Source organism: Vigna radiata, unplaced genomic scaffold (genome assembly GCF_000741045.1).
Source record: "Vigna radiata var. radiata cultivar VC1973A unplaced genomic scaffold, Vradiata_ver6 scaffold_207, whole genome shotgun sequence".
Taxonomy (NCBI): Eukaryota; Viridiplantae; Streptophyta; class Magnoliopsida; order Fabales; family Fabaceae; genus Vigna; species Vigna radiata.
The window spans coordinates 364,215-382,488 of NW_014543619.1; the positions used below are offsets into that span (position 1 = coordinate 364,215).

Here is an 18,274-nt window from a genome sequence, read left to right on the forward strand (position 1 = left end):
TAATAGAAAGATTACAGAATCTGAGCTAATAAAAACAGACAACCGCCCAGGCGCCTCAGTAAACCGCTCAGCGGTTTCCCCTTGAGCCGTTGGACCGCTCAGCGGTCAGTTTTACCGCTGAGTGGTTTCCCTCTAATCGTTTTGGACGTTCAACGGTCCATTTTGTGGCTCAACAGTCCCTCGACTCTTCTTTTCATCTTCTTTCTTCATCTTTCATGAGTCTAAGTCCACTTTGATTTACTTCCTTCTTCAATCCTCATCAAAACCCTACAAAACACTGTAAAAACAAGCATAATATCTCTAAAACCAACTTTTGACTGTCTCATGACTCAACTAAGTGTTTTACTTGATTTTAAGCTCATTCTAAGCCATAAAGGGTGTGTTTTGATATCAAATTTAAGTATGAAAATAACGATTTTTAGATCGTTATCATCCAACGTGCTCCGATTGACGCAACAACCACAGATCCAGAAAAAGGGCGAGGAGGCGATCACGGCAGTGCTGGTTGGCGTCGAAACGCTCCGACGACACGCCGGCATGCGCGGCAGGAAGTGGCAAATCTACGACTTTGGCGGTGGCATGTGGAGGCACGTGGGTGCTCCGATCACCGCGATCTTTGGACCACGATGGTCGCCAGGTCGAGACGATTCGAATGGAGTGGTTGTCGGTCAACATAGGTGCGACATTGTTTTCAACTTTGGATTAAATTGGAAGTAAATGTATTTTTTACATCGGTTATAGAGTTTAATAGGTATAAAAGAAGTTTTCCAATTTTATATTTTTGTTATTATATTATTTTTACACCAGCTATAGATTTAATAGATATAAAATTACTTTGTATACCTATTTAAAATGTAACTGGTGTAAAAAAGTTTCTTTTATTTATGATACTGCCACCACATTATTTTTTATATCTTATGGATTTGAACATGTATAAAAGATAGTTATAAAAAGTATATTTTGCACTAGTAAATGAAAATTACATATTTTAAGATATTTATAACTTAGAAACAATGAAATTAGTTTTCCTTATCTGAAAGATACTCCCAACTTCTCAAGAATCTTAAAAATACCTCCAGACACACAAGAAAGTCTATCTACTTTTATGAACAACGCAAACATGATTAAGACAAACCTTTAGAAACACTGATAAGTAAAGACTCTTATAGAAAGCTTATATACTACATGCAAATCAAGATGGTCCACATGCATAGAAAGAACATACACACTAAGAAAAGGACAAAAACTTAACTTATTTTATTGAAGAAATTGATTAGATAAAAATAAAAAACTCATCTTAAGAATCATCATAAGAGTCTCCAAATCAGATTAATAGTAAGAAAATTTAAAAACAAAAGAGAAAAAACTCTATAAAGAAAAATTTTAGAAAAATGTTTTAAAATAATAAAACTCATTTATAAGGATTATATTTATATTTTAAATTTTAATTATTAAAATAATTAAGTCTCTCAATTTTAAATTACGATCTTTTAGTTTGTTATTTTGAAACTTATTAATTTTGTTTTATCAAAATTAAGATATTTGATTAATTATAAGATTATTAGATATTATTCCGTTTGAATTTGGATTCTTTGTTTTAATTAACTTTATTTTGACATTTTTGTTTAAAACAATTACATAAAATATATTTTATTAAAAAATATATAATAATTTAAATATATTTTTATTATAAAAATAATCAAACATTATTATTTAATTATATAAATAAACTATTTATATTAAATTATAATTATACTTTTATAAATGGTTTAATCATTTCTGATATCCCTATTTTTGTAGGATTGTCTCAAATAGGTCTTCATATTCTAAAATCTCTCGATTAGGTCCTTTATTGTGAAAAATTGAATTAAATTAAACCTTACCGTTAAGTTTGGGAGACAGCGTTAAAAAATTGCATTCGTGGCTTGCTGACTTGATCAAGTGCTATTGACATGGCATACATCGGTTATCTGATTTGTTTTGTTTTATTTATTCATTTAAAAAATTGAGTTTAATCAAAACGTTGCGTTTTGTTTATGAAAAACTGATTATAATTAGGTATTTTTATAATTAGAATTGATTGGGTGTGGAAAAATAAAACTGGAATTAACAGACTCTCTAACTCGGATTTGATAAGTTAGCACAACTGTTGTTCTCTTCCATTCATCGTCGTTATGAAATTGGGATTTGATAGCAAGGAAGAGAAAGACATAGAGAATTGGTGGAAAAATAAAATTTCATTCTTCCGGGAACCCTAATTTTTGTTCCAACTTCTTGTATTTTAGGGGTGTAGCAATTTTTAGGGGTTCTGCAATTTTTAGGGTTTTGATGATAAAAGAAATCTAAAACAAAGCAGTTCAATGTTTTGAACGAGATCGAAGAAGAAAGATGTAAATAAGAATTTTAATTATGATTTAATAATTAAAGAGAGGTAATGAGAACTGAGAGATGAAGCTAAGAGGGGACAAGTTTGCCAAATTTGCCGAGAACACTACGGGACACCGCACACATTCAAGGCGTAAATGGCAGCCTCCATGAGCAACACCTCCATCACCATCACCACTGCCACCACCTTCAGGCATCCTTTTAGTCAGGGATTCTCTCAAATTAGGTAAGGTCCTAGCAAGAAGATGTGAACCTTAAATAGCGAAAAACGGCAGCGGCAACTACCCCCAACTACGGCAGCCACTCCACACTCGAATAGGAAGATACACGTCAACCATCAACACAACCCTTGGTGAACGACGCTCGTGCTCTCATTCACCATCCCAACGTTGTGCGTCCTCTTGGCTTTCGATCCTCCGTCGCTGCCGCATTGAAACGAATTCAGCACTGTAGACAAAACGGCGCCGGTTTGGGAGCGGAACCCGACCTCGCCCCTATCGGTGAAGACTTTGCAGCGCTCAACAAAGGCTGGATCGAAGTCGCGATCAGTGGCTGTGGGAACCGCACAAAGGAAACCATAGAGCTTGTGGTCCGTGAAGGAGGTGTGTAAGGTCGTCAACAGTATTCATGACTCTGATCGGTGGCAAGGTGGTGGCTGGTTGGAAACTTGTTGGTCCTAACGGTGGCCATGGAAGATCTACGGAGGAAGGAGATGAGAAGCTGCCTTTCTTTTTTAATGGGGTACCAGAGACCCTAAAAGATTTGGGCTTGAATATTTTTCTTGTTCTGCTTCTATTTCTTTTTTTGTTTTATTTAGGTTTAATTTTTGTTTTTTAATTTGTAAATTACACGTAACGAGATCATTCTTTGCCACGTCATTAAAAAAATCATAGTAAGCATATTAAATTTAACGCTGTTTCCCAAACTTAACGGCAAGGTCTAATTTGATTCAATTTTTCACAATAAAGGACCTAATCGAGAGATTTTAAATACGATGACCTATTTGAGACTATCCCACAAAAATAAGAATATCAGAAATTATTAAACCTTTATAAATTTAAATTAATATAAAAAATATATTATAACTTTTAAAAATCCTTGCATTGCACGGTGCACACTAGTTTCATATATTTCAGAATTTTTTCTCAAATCACATTTCTTTAAGATAATATATGTTTCAAAAAATATGTTATGGAAATTCTTTTGTAAACAGTTCTTTTCAAAACCCAATTATGTGGATGTTCCAGAAAACTTATATATTTTATAAAATATTATATGTATTTCAAAATCCTATTCTAAAAACATTATTTTAAAATGTATTTTATAGTTTTCGAAAATTTTGTTTTATATTTTTTTGAATAACTGATTGGAGAAAAATTCTAGAAGATACAATTTGGAAGTCAATTTTTTAGAGTTAAAATGGTTATTTTGAAAATTTGTATAGGTGTTATGGGGGGTGGAGAAAGTAAAAGCCCATACTGAGTTTATCTTCAGTTACTGTTCACCCGCAGTAGTTGCTGCAGAGTAGTTGATAGAATAGAAGGCAATGTAGCCTCTGACTGAGACATACTTCATAGCGAGTGACTCCTCCATTCTTCTCTGCTTTCAATTTTCTCCCTCTCAGCCAGAATCTGCACACAAAGCCATTTCTTTATTTATATATAGCATTCCTTCTTTCATCTATCTTCTCTTCCACGTAACTTCAGTCCTAACATGCTATGGCTTGCTCTTCCCCTCTCTCCCTCTACCCTCACCCGCAGGTAACCATCTCCCTCACGCACAGCTAACCATAACCGTTCCTTGTTTTTGCTTCGTTGAAATGCTTCGTTGAAACAGGTTGGCCTCCGCAACCAGAGCCTGCAATCGCTTGCCTTGACCTGCGTCGTTCAATTTGCGCCGCTTCCCGGTCTAAACTGTCAGAGAGTGCGATTCCGAAACATCGTGCGATTCCGAAGCTTCGTAATTAAGGTTTCTTCCAGCGTGGAAGGAACTCGTCCGCGCCCAGTCGGTTCTCGCAGAATCTATCGGCAGTCTCAGGCCCATGCAGCGCTGTCCAGTGCACCGATGAAGCAGATTGCCAATGTTGTTGGCCCCTTCGCCGTGTTGGTCGCCGTCACTTTTGGTATCTGCTTAATTTTTATTTTATTTTTTAATTTCTGTACTCTTTAGTTGTTCATATCGTTACCTTTATGGTAATCTATGATGTATTGAAACTGTGCGTGCCAGCATCGATTTCGAGTAGGCTGTTTCGATTAACTTACACCATGGTTCTAGACCAACACTTGGTACACTCTCTTTTAAAGTCTGTAGGCAAGTTATGAATCAACATTCCAAGGAAGTACTTTTTCCCTCCTATGAAGCTGGGACACAAATGGTGTGTCAGTGTCAACAAGACACTTACTCTACGTTTGTGAAATGTCTAATTTGAAAGCATTTTTTTTGTCTCCCTGGAAATTCCATGTCCCTTTTAATGTTTTGAAGCCCTATCGATATTACATACTATATATTTTTCTTTAATATTTTTTCGTCAATCCATTCCCTCTTCCATGACTCAATTAAAGAAAATTTTCATGTGTACCGGGTGCAATTAGCATGGTTCTTTTTTGTACTAATTTGTTTTCAGTTTACAGTTATCTGGAAATTAGTGGAGAAGCTTCTTGTTCCTGTTCCGAAACCATTGAAATCTTCGACTGTGGAAGGTCAACTCCCTTCACAAGGACTGAAATGGTCTTTTGCGGCTGGGACAAATTTGATGTCCCAACTTGGGGCAAAGATTGAGAGACAATCTAAATATAAGCTCAACGAGTTTGCTCGGGAACTGAGGTCATTTCCTAGTGTTGATATGTCAGGTATGCTGGCAGGATTGGAAATTTTATAAATGAGAAAGATATTTATGGTTATCTTATCTGGAATTCTTTAGATTCAATAATGGAGTTTCTTGTCTGATAATTTTTCAAAATAACTTCATTATTTTGTCATTTGTAGACTGGATATGATTCATTTGTTTTCATGAATACCAAAGTTTTTATTTTCTAATCGAATTGATATTGGACTTTCCTCAATCTATAAGACCGTAACATCTTCCAATTGAAGGTGCGCGTCTCCTTATTTTTTTTCTCTTTTCAACTTAATTTCCTTTCACACTTTTAGGAATTAATTTTTTAAATAGTTTTTTCAGTAATTCAGGAAATTCAAAATGATTTGATTTTCAAATCCTTTTGATTCGTATCAATCTAGAAATACACTCATTTTGTGACTGGATTTCATTTTAGTTTTAATTATTTCATTGACAATTTTGCTGTTATTAGTCCACCCACTTTACCGCAATCTTAATAAGGATAATAAAATGAATTACTTTGCTTTTTCTGGGTTACCATGTTAAAGAGTAAATTACTTAACTTTTTCTGGGTTACCTGTTATAAAGTAAATTACCTAACTAAATTTCCTTTCATCGCAAATGTGTTCTGTAAAAAGATTTAAATCATATTTTTGTAGTAGGATAAAAAATATAGGGTTTGATTTCTACGTCCAATTAGTTCATATCAAAACATAGCAAATCAATATCTTAATCACTCATAACACAGTAGATATTTCTTGCTTTGTTGCAGTTGACTTGATTGAATGACTATTTTAAAATGTGGGTACCATAGAATTGAATGAATAAATATAAGCAAAAGTAATTGATTTATCGTACTTCAAATTTGGCAGGGCGCAACTTTGGTGATGAAGGATTATTCTTCCTTGCTGAGAGTTTGGCATTTAACCAGGTAACATCTGAGAATGGATTATGCTTCCTAACTCACTAAGTCTTGTAATCATTCAATGTCAACTGTTAGGTTATATGGCCAGTTGAGCATTTGCAAAACCCAACTTACTGAGTTTGGACAGAGGTTCCACTTTTGGTCTATGAAATATGCTCCTAAGAAAGGGTGTCAAGAGAGAAATAAATATTTTATGATTTTGCTCGAGTGTATTTTCCACGCAGCAGAATGGACTTAATTTTATTCAAGAATATTGCATAGTGCCTTTGGGTCAGGTCGTGCTGACTGTAGGCTTCTTCTCCTTCATTACTCATACCAGTGCTGTTTGGTATGCCATTTCCGCTCCGAACTACCGCTTCACAATGCCCAATGCGGCCATTAGGAGCCACTATGCAAAACCTGATTTTCCACTACTAACTATTTGTGGTGCTGCCATGGCCCCTTTTCAGTAATGCTGGATATATATATATATATATATATATATATATATATATATATATATATATATATATATATATATATATATATATATATATATAATCAAGTATCTAGGTTACTTAGAAAATTAAACATTCTTATTAGGAGCTCTCAAATTTAGAAGGAATAGGATTCTCTCTCTTATATTTTTAAGAGGTTATTAACCCCTATATAAATACATAAGTCTGCAGCATATTTTAGGAAATATGGACTGCTAATTCTAAGGAATAGATCCCTATGATTATGGGATCAATCAAACATAAATGAACCTAATAAAGGCAACACATAACTGTTACACAAATACAACACATCAAATATAAAACTTCCTAAAATACACCATCTATCACACCAATCACAGTTTCTGATACTCCCCCTCAAGCTGGTGAATAGGTGTTTTCCATACCCAGCTTGGATATGGTTCCTTTAAAGTTAATGCAGTTCAGCCCCTTGGTGAGTATGTCTGCAAGTTGGTTCTGGGTGGATACATATGGTGTGCAAATCATGTCACTATCTAGTTTTTCCTTGATGAAGTGTCTATCAACTTCAATATGTTTAATTCTATCATGCTCCACCAGGTTGTGGGCTATACTAATTACAGATTTATTGTCATAATATAACTTCATGGGTTCATCCCACTTTATCCTCAAGTCTTCTAATATAATCTTCAACCATAGAAGTTCACATATTCCGTGGGCCATTGCTCGAAATTCTGCTTCAGCACTTGATCTAGCCACTACACTCTGTTTTTTACTCTTCCAACTCACTAAGTTTCCACCAAGGAAGGTGCAGTATCCCATGGTTGATCTCTTATCTACCACTAACCCCACATAGTTTGCATCTGTATATGCTTCAAGACTTACACTCTTGTTCCGTTTGAACAAAATCCCTCTTCCGGAAGTCCCTTTCAAGTATTGGACAATTCTAAGGGCAGCTTGTAAATGTGCTTCCTTTGGTTGGTGCATAAACTGGTTGACTAGAATCACAGCAAATGCAATGTTTGGTCTAGTGTGAGATAAGTAAATAAGCTTGCCTAGAAGTCTTTGATACATTTCCTTGTCCACAGCAATATCCTCCTCCATACTTCCCAATTTTATATTTGGATCAACTGGGGTGCTTGCTGGTTTGCAGCCTGTCTTCCCGGTTTCTTTAAGCAAGTCAGTAATATACTTTTGTTGAGATATGAAGATTCCTTTCTTGGAATGAGCCACTTCAATTCCTAAAAAATATTTAAGCCTCCTTAGTGTCTTGATCTCAAATTCAGTGGTAAGGCATTCACTTAACACTTGTTGTTCCTTTTTGTCATCTCCACTTACTATAATGTCATCAACATATACTAATAGGATTGTTACTCCCCTTGAAATTGAATGTTTGATAAATAATGTGTGATCCCCTTGGCTTTGTTTGTAGCCCAAACCTGTCATAACTTGGTAAATCTTCCAAACCATGCTCTTGGGGATTGTTTCAGCCCATATAGAGCCTTTCTTAATTTGCAAACAGTTCTAGCAGCAACCTATCCATTGTAACCAGGGGGCAACTCCATGTATATTTCTTCTTCAAGGTCTCCATGTAGAAAAACATTCTTCACATCAAACTGCTGCAAATCCCAATTATTATTTGCTGCCAGTGACAATATTACTCTGACCATGTTCATCTTAGCAACTAGGGCAAATGTCTCCAAGTAATCAACTCCATAGGTTTGAGTGAAGCCTTTGGCCACCAACCTTGCCTTGTAACGTACGATGGTCCCATCCGCCCTATACTTTATTGCATATACCCACTTACACCCTACTGGTTTTTTTCTAGGAGATAGGGTGACAAGTTCCCAGGTCCTATTTTTGTTTAACGCCTCCATTTCCACATCCATGGCATGTTTCCATTTCCTGTAAGACAATGCTTCAGATACAGAGGAAGGTGTGTGTGTGGAGTTGAGGTTAGTGAGAAAAGTTTTATGGGTAGGTGAGAATTTTTTAAAGGATAAGAAATTTGATTGTGGGTAAAGTGGTTGTTGGGTTCATGTTCTAGTTCCCTTTCTAAGGGCAATGGGTAGGTCAAGATTTTGGTCCACCTGTGCTTCTAGATTTTCATAAACAAATTCATTAGAATCATTGGAATTATAGGATTTGAAGGTGTTACCTCATGCAGTGATGGTGGGTTGGATTCTTGGACATTTCCAGGTTCTAGAATGGCCTTTTCTCTCCTTGAATATACCAGATTTTTCCCAAATTTTCTGCCACCATCAGGTGCAGGTCTCGCTTGTTCAGGTGCAGCTTCAATTCTTCCCTCAATTTCAGGAACAATGCCATTTGTCCCAATTTCAGGCCTGTTAGGATATTTATCCTATTTATCATGATTATATTGTGTCTAGGGTTATTCTAATTATCATGATTATATTGTGTCTAGGTTACTCTAATTATCATGATTATATTGTGTCTAGGTTACTCTAATTATCATGATTATATTGTGTCTAGGTTACTCTAATTATCATGTACTCTTGTATCAAGTTATTATTATAAATAGAAGATTATGAGAGGGATCAATCAAGCCCTCTAGAATTATTTTACAGTTTAATTCTCAAGTTGGTATCAGAGTGGGTCGATCCCGCTCTGGTTTCTGTCTCGTAGCATCTATCTGGTGCCATAGTTCGCCGCCCACCACAACCCGCCGCCACTCGCCGCCGGCCACCGTCCGTCATCACAGTTCCGTCTGTCTAAACCCTTAGGGTTTCCTTGTTTCTCACTGATACGATTTGTCATCTTCAGAGATGGCGTCTGGGAGTACTCTTTCCTTCTCCGGAAGTCCATCAATTACCTCCGAGAAGCTAAATGGAAAAAATTATCTATCATGGTCTGCTGCCGTTGAAATGTGGTTCCTTGGCCAAGGGCTTTATGACCACCTTGAGCGAGATGGAAGCCATGTGCCTACTGAAAAAGCTGATAAGTGGAAACAAGTAGATTTCTAGTTGCGTGTCCTATTATGGCAATCAGTGGAACCCAAACTTCTTATATCTCTGAGGGCTTTCAAAACTTGTCACTCCTTTTGGAAGAAAGCTCAAAGCATTTATGTCAACGATATTCAACGTCTCTATGACACTGCGAACAAGCTTGCATCTCTTAAAATGGCAGACCATGATAGATACATAAGTCTGGAGCATATTTTAGGAAATATGGACGGCTAATTCTAAGGAATAGATCCCTATGATTACGGGATCAATCAAACATAAATGAACCTAATAAAGGCAGCACATAACTGTTACACAAATACAACACATCAAATATAAAACTTCCTAAAATAAACCATGTCAATCTCTATCACGCCAATCACGAGCTCACATATCTCCTAAAATATTCTTATTTCTTATAGAGAATTTGTGAACACATTGGATAGACCAGCTTTTCAAATAGGATTATATTTCTTCAGGATCATATATGTTACGATAATTAATTACACCTGTTTATTGTTGAGTAACTGAGAAATACATAAATTAGTAGTTTAATACAGTACAAGATTGCAGAGACTTAATCCATTATAATCTATATCAGCCAAATCTTGTTTATAGATAAATTAGCTGTGTGGAAGTTGGGTTTTGGTTCATAATATCAATCTGTGATATATAGTTCATAAGAAAGTAGTCTAATGAAAGATGCACTTTGGTGCTCTGTCTTTGAGCACATACTAAATATATTTTGTTATAAAGACTGCAGAGGAAGTGAGTTTTGCTGCAAATGGAATAACTGCAGCTGGGTTGAGGGCTTTTGATGGCGTTCTTCAATCAAACATCACATTGAAGACTCTTGATCTTTCGGGAAACCTAGTTGGAGATGAAGGTGCCAAGGTCAGTCCCAAGTGTTTCTCTGAATTCAGGATCTGGGTTCATTACTGTTACAGTTCCTTTATTTTATATAATTGTTTGAAAGGTCCTTAAAACATATCTTAGGTTGTATTTTTATAAAAAATTGTGTGTTCATATAATTATGGGTTCGTATAATTATGTCAATAACACAATTTTGAATTGTTGGGTGAAGTCATGTAAATGTTTTTGTTTCTAAAATTTCCCTTTACACGAGCCATTTGGGCTTTTAAATGAGCCAGTGTACAAGCCAACGTACCTTATGTTGAAGTTCAATCTTTATTTAGAAATTGGGGTGACATGTATTGACCACTTGGTCACTGAGGCTTTGATACCATGGTCGTGATAGATTATAATAATTTAGATAAAGGCTCATGTTTGTGTGTGTGTGTGTGTGTGTGTGTGTGTGTGTGTGTGTATATATATATATATATATATATATATATATATATATATATATATATATATATATATATATATATATATATATAAGAGGCCCCTAATATTCCTTTATTTCATAATTTTCATAATTGTTATTGTTAATGTTGTTCTTTTTCTTATTATTCTGGACTACTTTCTCTTTATACAAGTCACTAAAATTGTTGGCATCATTTCCTAGAGGCTTTGTTATTGACTGGTCAATGGTTGTTTATACTACATGTTCTGTGATTATCCTTGATATTTCTTCCAATAATTTCATAATTATTACTTTTGCAGAATAACTTGAGTTTGATGCGTATAAATAGTATCTCTGTATTTGCTGTTTTTCTTATGTTTATGAGGCTGTCTTCGATCAAATATAATATTGAATATTATACAAGAAAAAAGTCAAATATTTTAATGGAGCTTGGTTCACTAGTTTATGGTACTATAGCTCCTTAGGAATATATTGAATCTGTTGAGTGTCGATCTTGTGGCTCGTTACATATCCATTCAAGTGCAGATGAGGAGTATAATGGATTATTATAAAATTGATTACATACATAGCTGTATTTGTTCACTGAAAAGTTATGACACAAAGATCATCTCTTATACTGTATTTGCTAGAATATATTCATTTATCTTTGCCATTAAGAACCACCGACTAAAGATTAAGCTTATAGCTTACATAGCTAACCATGATGGTTATCAGAACTGTGTTCCGGGTATGCTTATAACCCATCTCTATCCTCTCTCAAACAGATAAAAGACTATAATTGTTGACAGTTAGTTCTGATCATTGACTCACTGTCATACACTTGTGTATAATTATTGTATTTAACTATTGACTTTCAATATCCTTGTTCACTCTTCACAGTGCTTATGTGACATATTGGCGAACAACTCTAGCATTGAGAAGCTCCAGCTAAACAGTGCTGACTTGGGTGATGCGGTTAGCTTGGTGATTTGTTTTTGTCATTGAATGGCTACCCAAATGGAACTAAGAAATGCTGTGTTATGCAGGGTGCAAAAGCTATTGCTGAAATGTTGAAGAAAAATTCAAGTTTGCGGGTTCTTGAACTGAACAATAACATGATTGAATATTCTGTATGGAATTTACCTAAGCTTATTCTAAGAGTGTAGATGTGAATGTCCAAACATTATTTTAATATGTTTCTCGGAAATGGAGGCAGGGATTTTCAAGTTTAGCTGGAGCACTTCTTGAGAATAACAGCATACGAAATATACATCTCAAGTGAGTAAGATTGTCACATCAAGTATTTTCCCCAAAATTTTGAGGAAGTAGCAATTTAATTTATGATCTTCATGATTTTTGGATTGCTTTGAGTAAATCTCTAAACTCATTACTTTATTATTTTCCATTTTCTGAATTCTTCCCACATTATCACTATTGAAGTGGCAATTATGGTGGTGCTTTGGGGGCTAATGCATTGGCTAAAGCACTTGAGAGCAACAAGTTGTTAAGGGTACTATTCTTGTTTTCTTTTGAATGAAATGCCCAACATTGCATTCACTTCGTTATGTTCTTGGTATAGCGTTCAGAATTCCCACTTTGGCCACTAGATCTTTTTATCATATCCAGTACCAAAGCATGTGCTGTATAGAACACAATGTTTTCGTGAATTTTCATGCAGAAACCTGAAATTCGAAAACGTATCTTAGAGAAATTGAGAGCTAACCCTTCTACATGTTGAGGATAAAACTGAAAATATCACAACAGTCTGGACTGAAAACAACTCGGTTTTATTAACTGCAATATTGACTTTAGATAGCCAATGAATGCACTGTAACCGTGAAACAACCCACTTAGCAAAATTAAAGGCTAGTGGTAACAGAAAGAGGAAAACAATAAAACTTCCTATGACTACGTCTCCTGTTAAATGAGGACATTATTCAAATTGAAACAGAGCATGTACAGAATTAAAATTCTATCACATGTATGATCTAGTCACAATTAGAAAATGTTGCCACATCCACTAGAAAAATATTTGGCTGCAGCCTTAAACAAGAACAATTTACCCTGAACTGTAATATATGGACAGGAACTTCATTTGCATGGAAATTCTATTGGAGATGAAGGAATCCGTTCTTTGATGGCAGGATTATCTGCACATAAAGGTTAACTTGTTCTAATTTATGATCTTGACTGTCATTTATGCTTCCACAATTTCATTTCAGTATTACACATTTAACTGACAAGCAGTATTTGTTCTGAAGGAAAACTTACACTTCTAGACATTGGCAACAACTCATTAACATCTAAAGGTGCATTCCATGTCGCTGAGTATGTTAAGAAGAGCAGAAGCCTTTTGTGGTTGAACCTTTACATGAATGACATTGGCGATGAGGTATTCTGTCCCCTATTTCACATTATAAATCTTGTTTATATTGTGTCAGTGTGAGGTCATTGATAATTACGATCCTTAAGATGTTTAAGGATTGTATTTCCCCGTAACTTATCAGTAGAAATTGCATTCTGTTCTGTCAAAATATCCTCATATGATGCATAAACTATCAAGTATATATGAATAGTAAATCAATGTGTATAACTCAGAAATAACCATGCGTCACCCTGTATTCCAAATTGCCATACCTGAGAAAACTTATGTTTTCCGTTAGTATTCTTCAATAACAACTACTACAACAAAATAAATAGTTCTGCAAAGGCAGATTCTTAAGAGGACAAGGAGCTCTGATTATATTCAATAACTGGTTGTGTATAATTGTTAGGGAGCCGGAAAAATTGCAGCTGCTTTAAAGGAAAATCGGTCAATAACAACATTGGATCTGGTAAGAAGAGATCCTATTTTTGTTTCCTTTATGTTTGCTCTCTGTACATGTCTTGTTACTCCCCCTGCTCTGATCATTAAAAAAAACAAATATCGAGGCCGTAATGTAATACTATTGCTTGGGACATGACTTGTCTGAGTTTAATATTGCAGGGTGGAAATAACATTCACGCTGATGGTGTTAATGCCGTTGCTCAAGTTTTTAAAGAAAATTTAATTATTACCACTGTAAGGGCCTCAACACTTATTTAATTTATCCTCTTTTTTCTGTTTGTCTTTTCTATACTCTAATAATGATTTTGTCTCATTCTTAGTTGGAACTTAGTTATAATCCCATTGGACCAGATGGAGCCAAGGCCTTGGCTGAAGTTCTCAAGTTTCATGGGAACATAAAAACCCTTAAGCTTGGTTGGTGCCAGGTAACCTTTTGACCATGCACTACTTGTAAATTGTTATGTTATAACTTTTATTTGACATAGAATAACATTACAGATAGGAGCAAAAGGGGCAGAGTTCATTGCAGATGCTTTAAAATACAATACCACAATATCAATTTTGGACTTGCGAGCGAACGGACTACGAGATGAAGTTTGTTTTCAGTACCTTGAGTCATTTTTTCTTTTAATCTCTTTTCCAGACCTTCGTCAGTCATTCTGTGTACGTTGTTGTTTTATGAATCAACTACTGCAGGGTGCACAGTGCCTGGCTCGCAGCTTGAAAGTGGTTAACGAAGCTTTAACCTCTCTAGATTTAGGATTCAATGAAATAAGGGTATGAAGTATGTTTTTGGTTCCTTAGGAAATTATATTGTCTCTAATGTTGTCTGATTCACAGGATGATGGAGCTTTTGCTATTGCTCAAGCACTCAAGTCTAATGATGATGTAGCTGTTACATCCCTTAACATTGCAAGTAACTTCCTTACAAAATTTGGGCAGGTGATGTATATTGTGCTATTGCTATTGCTATTATTTTTGCTCAGTTTAATCGTCCATTTTATTTTATTTTCGTGAGTTTGAATATACTTCACACGCAGGGTGCCTTGGCTGATGCAAGAGACCATGTCTTGGAGATGACCCAAAAGGAAATCAACATCTTCTTCTAGAAGACATTATATTCTGCAATAAATATTTTTTATAAACTAGAGCATTTTTTTATTTTAATTTTGCATATATGCTGCCGGCAATTACTGGTAAGAACTCGTCATATCAAGTTTTTGAGTTCTAACCAATTTATTGAGGGAAAGTATAGAAATTTGTTCGCAGTTTAGCCTTATATTGTTGATCTTGAAACCGTTACAGCGGTTGGATGATATAGTTGACAACAATAGTGATAGCTTGTTGGCATAGGTATCATGTGCAGTTGGAGTTTACTTTTGCCAGCAGTAGAGTTATCAAATGGATGTTTTGAGATGAGTTTTGAATCATTAATTTATGTTGCTAATTTTGTTGCATACGGTAGTGTGCTCGAAGTTCACTGGAGTCTTTTGTTTCCATCTCTTTTATGAATCTTGTGTGCTTTGATTGATAGGCTACTTTGGTAATATGTGTTGGGTCGATGCCCGCATTATAAAATTGGTGCGATTAAAGACGCAAAAAGAAGAAAAATATAAAAAGAAAGAATTAATAAACTAATTCTTCAAGTTTTCATCACCGAAGAAGATTGCAGTCTCGTTAGAGAATTTGACAGAGAAAGGTTAATGAATGATGGATTGGATATTTTGATTCATTCTTAATCTAATTCATAAACCTTTCATGAAATTTGTCCAAATTACTAAACTATATAAAATTATTAATCATAGTTTCAGAGTAGAGCAATTTCAACATTGGTGACCTTAAAATGTGTAAAACTTAGATTTAGTTAATGTTTAGTGATATGATAAATTTGTTTGTATTCAATTAGGTTTTTATTAAAAAAATTTGTTTCATTTTAGTGTTTGAAATATTCTTTTATTGTTTATGTATTTACGATTTGTTTTTATTGTGTCAATAAGATGATGTCGTTGTTATTTTTTTGTTTTTATTTTTCATTCACTTTTCCACTATGATTTTTTAGGTTTAAAATCTTAGTTATTGAGATTTTGATTGGTTTCAATTGAGTTTTTATTTGTGAAGATGTGATGTAATTTGATTTTTTGGTTAGTAATGTACTAGTGATATCAATTCATTTGTTACGTGTTAATTTGTAGTTTATTTAAGATTTTTTTTTTTGTTGTGTCAAATGAAAGTCTTCTCCTAATAATACAGAAAGTGTGAGGTGGCAGTGTTATGTGTTGTGGTAAATTGAAAGATCTCAATTTATTTTCAATATTTGTTACTCTCAATTCAATTTCATTTTTTTTAAATTAGAGTAATTTTACTTCTTTTTAAATTGAAAATAAATTTAACTTTTACATAAATTTTATGATGATATTTTTATTAAAATTGTTATTTTTATTAATATTTTTAATAATATTAAGTTTATTAAATTTATATTTTACATTAAATCTTGTTTAAATTTTGTTTTAAATATATATATATATATATATATATATATATATATGAATATTTTTTCATTGTCTTTTGTTATGTGATAATCTTCCATTTATCTCTATTTAACTTTGATATAAATGTTAGAGTTAGTTTAAAAATAACAATTTTATAAATTTAAATTAAAATTTTATAACTATTTAAAATTTTAAAGCAAAATTTAAATGAAATTCAATATAAAATAATAAATTTAAATAAACTTAGTCTGGACAAAAATATTTAGTAAAAATATAAATTTTAATAAAAATATCTTTATAAAATTTATATAAAAATTAAATTTGATCTCAATTTAAAGAAAAAATGCTTTTAATTTAAAAATATAATTAAGACTAAATTGACAATATAATAAATACATGAACTAAATTAAAATTTTTCACATGATCCTTGTTTTAATAATCACATGACATTGTTATTGTCCGGCCACATTCTCTTTGTCACATAGTAGGATTCTCATTTAACATGTAGCAAAATGATTTTTTTTAAAAAAATTGAAATAAAATAAAAAAATTAAATTAAATTAAAAAAATAAAATTTCAAACTGAAAGGTGACACATGAATTAACATTCTTAGTATAATACTAACAGAAATGACCAAATTAAATCACATCTTAAAAAATAGAATTCAATTAGGACCAATAAAAAACTGAGGACGTGATTGAGATTTTTGAACAAATAAGAGATCAACCAAATGGTTTAACTAGAGATGACAAAAATACTTGTGTCTACAAGTATTCTTGGATAAAACCTGCAACAGATAGTTGGTATGTAGGTATTTATTATTCATGGGTAACGAGTATTTTAATATTTGATTATAAATAAGTTAGGTAGGTATCATACTATCCTCGGTATCCATTATTTGTAAAAATTAAATTAAATTAAAATTTAATTTATATTTTATTAAGTTAAATTTAATTAAATTTAAAATTAATTTATAGTTTATTAAGTTAAATTTAATTAAAATTAAAATTTTAAGTTATATTATTTTTTTAACATTATTTAGAATTTATTTTAAAAATTTATAAAATATTTTTTTTTTTAAATATCCATAAGTAATTTTTAAACAGATATAGTAACGAGACAAATAACGAATAGATTTTTTAATTACACATCAAATAGTGAATAAATATTATCTCATTAATCTCATCCGTTGTCATCCATAATTTAAACTAATATTTTAACTCATGATTCATTTATTTGTTCCTTCAACACACCCCTCGAGTGGATTGACAAATTGAGATATCGTAGAGGGGATAGACAAGTTGATAGATAAATTAGAGATGGAAAGATGGCAACTTCCATTTTTAAGAATACTATTAAAAAAGCATGTACTTAAGTAAAAATAAGAAATATTTTAGGCAATAAAACAAAAATTTTAATAATAAATAAATTGAAAATACCAAATTTATGAACGCTTAAAACTAAAATAGTTTAAAACTATAAATTTTGAAAGTCTTTTAACAATGATAATATTTACAGTAATTAACAATATTCTATAACATCAAATGCATTTAAAAATGATAATATTTAATATAATTTAAGGCTTTTGGTAGAACTTTAATTTCTTTTTTAATATTTCGTTTCGAACCATATAAATTAAGAAAAATAAAAAATTAAAGACCACTCATTAAATTAATATTTAGTAAAAATTAATTGTTTCAACTTAAAAAGTTCGAAAGTGATTACATATTTTAAAATTGTTCGAGTAATTAGTGAATAAAATATAAATTATTCTGATATGTATTCAAACAATCAAAATTAAAGAGTTAATTATTTTTTATATAATAAAAAGAATTAAATTTTAATTTAACGTGCGTGATAGATGTCGTTACTTACTACCATTTTGTCCAAATACATTAACGGATATTACTATTTTTATGTAATTTAATTTCAATTTTTTTTTTGTTTATATTCAGATAAGCGTAAACTATTTTCCTTAGGAAAATGATATGTAGACAACAGATTCAGACAACATTTAGACACGCCACAGGTGTCACACAACCATTGGTCCACGTGGCAAGGAGAGAGAAATCTGTTGCTTTTTGAAGATTG

At 32.8% G+C, this 18,274-nt stretch overlaps 1 protein-coding gene across 2 annotated transcripts; it reads left to right on the forward strand.

Annotated features, from left to right (window-relative positions):
* The first annotated feature begins 3,903 nt into the window (after positions 1-3,903).
* LOC106754686 (NLR family CARD domain-containing protein 3) lies at positions 3,904-15,151 on the forward strand. Of its 2 annotated transcripts, XM_014636740.2 has the most exons (18): positions 3,904-4,145; positions 4,222-4,507; positions 5,016-5,234; positions 6,094-6,152; positions 10,318-10,455; positions 11,768-11,842; positions 11,914-11,997; positions 12,084-12,145; positions 12,308-12,377; positions 12,954-13,029; positions 13,129-13,259; positions 13,642-13,701; positions 13,854-13,928; positions 14,015-14,119; positions 14,193-14,288; positions 14,391-14,471; positions 14,535-14,636; positions 14,735-15,151. In XM_014636740.2, exons 1-18 carry the CDS (start codon positions 4,104-4,106, stop codon positions 14,801-14,803), a joined length of 1,830 nt encoding a protein of 609 aa, XP_014492226.1. In that variant the 5' UTR covers positions 3,904-4,103; the 3' UTR covers positions 14,804-15,151. The 2 variants fall into 2 exon arrangements, with proteins under 2 accessions (XP_014492226.1, XP_014492227.1); XM_014636741.2 differs by lacking the exon at positions 3,904-4,145 and having other exon boundaries at positions 4,344-4,507; positions 5,009-5,234.
* The last annotated feature ends 3,123 nt before the right edge of the window (positions 15,152-18,274 follow it).

Excerpts from the sequence above, each read along its gene's own strand:
- LOC106754686 (XM_014636740.2), top strand. The coding sequence starts at position 4,104 with ATGGCTTGCTCTTCCCCTCTCTCCCTCTACCCTCACCCGCAG. Across the intron at positions 4,146-4,221 it reads CCCTCTACCCTCACCCGCAG|GTTGGCCTCCGCAACCAGAG; the intron begins GTAACCATCTCC and ends TCGTTGAAACAG. Across the intron at positions 13,929-14,014 it reads AAAATTTAATTATTACCACT|TTGGAACTTAGTTATAATCC; the intron begins GTAAGGGCCTCA and ends TCTCATTCTTAG.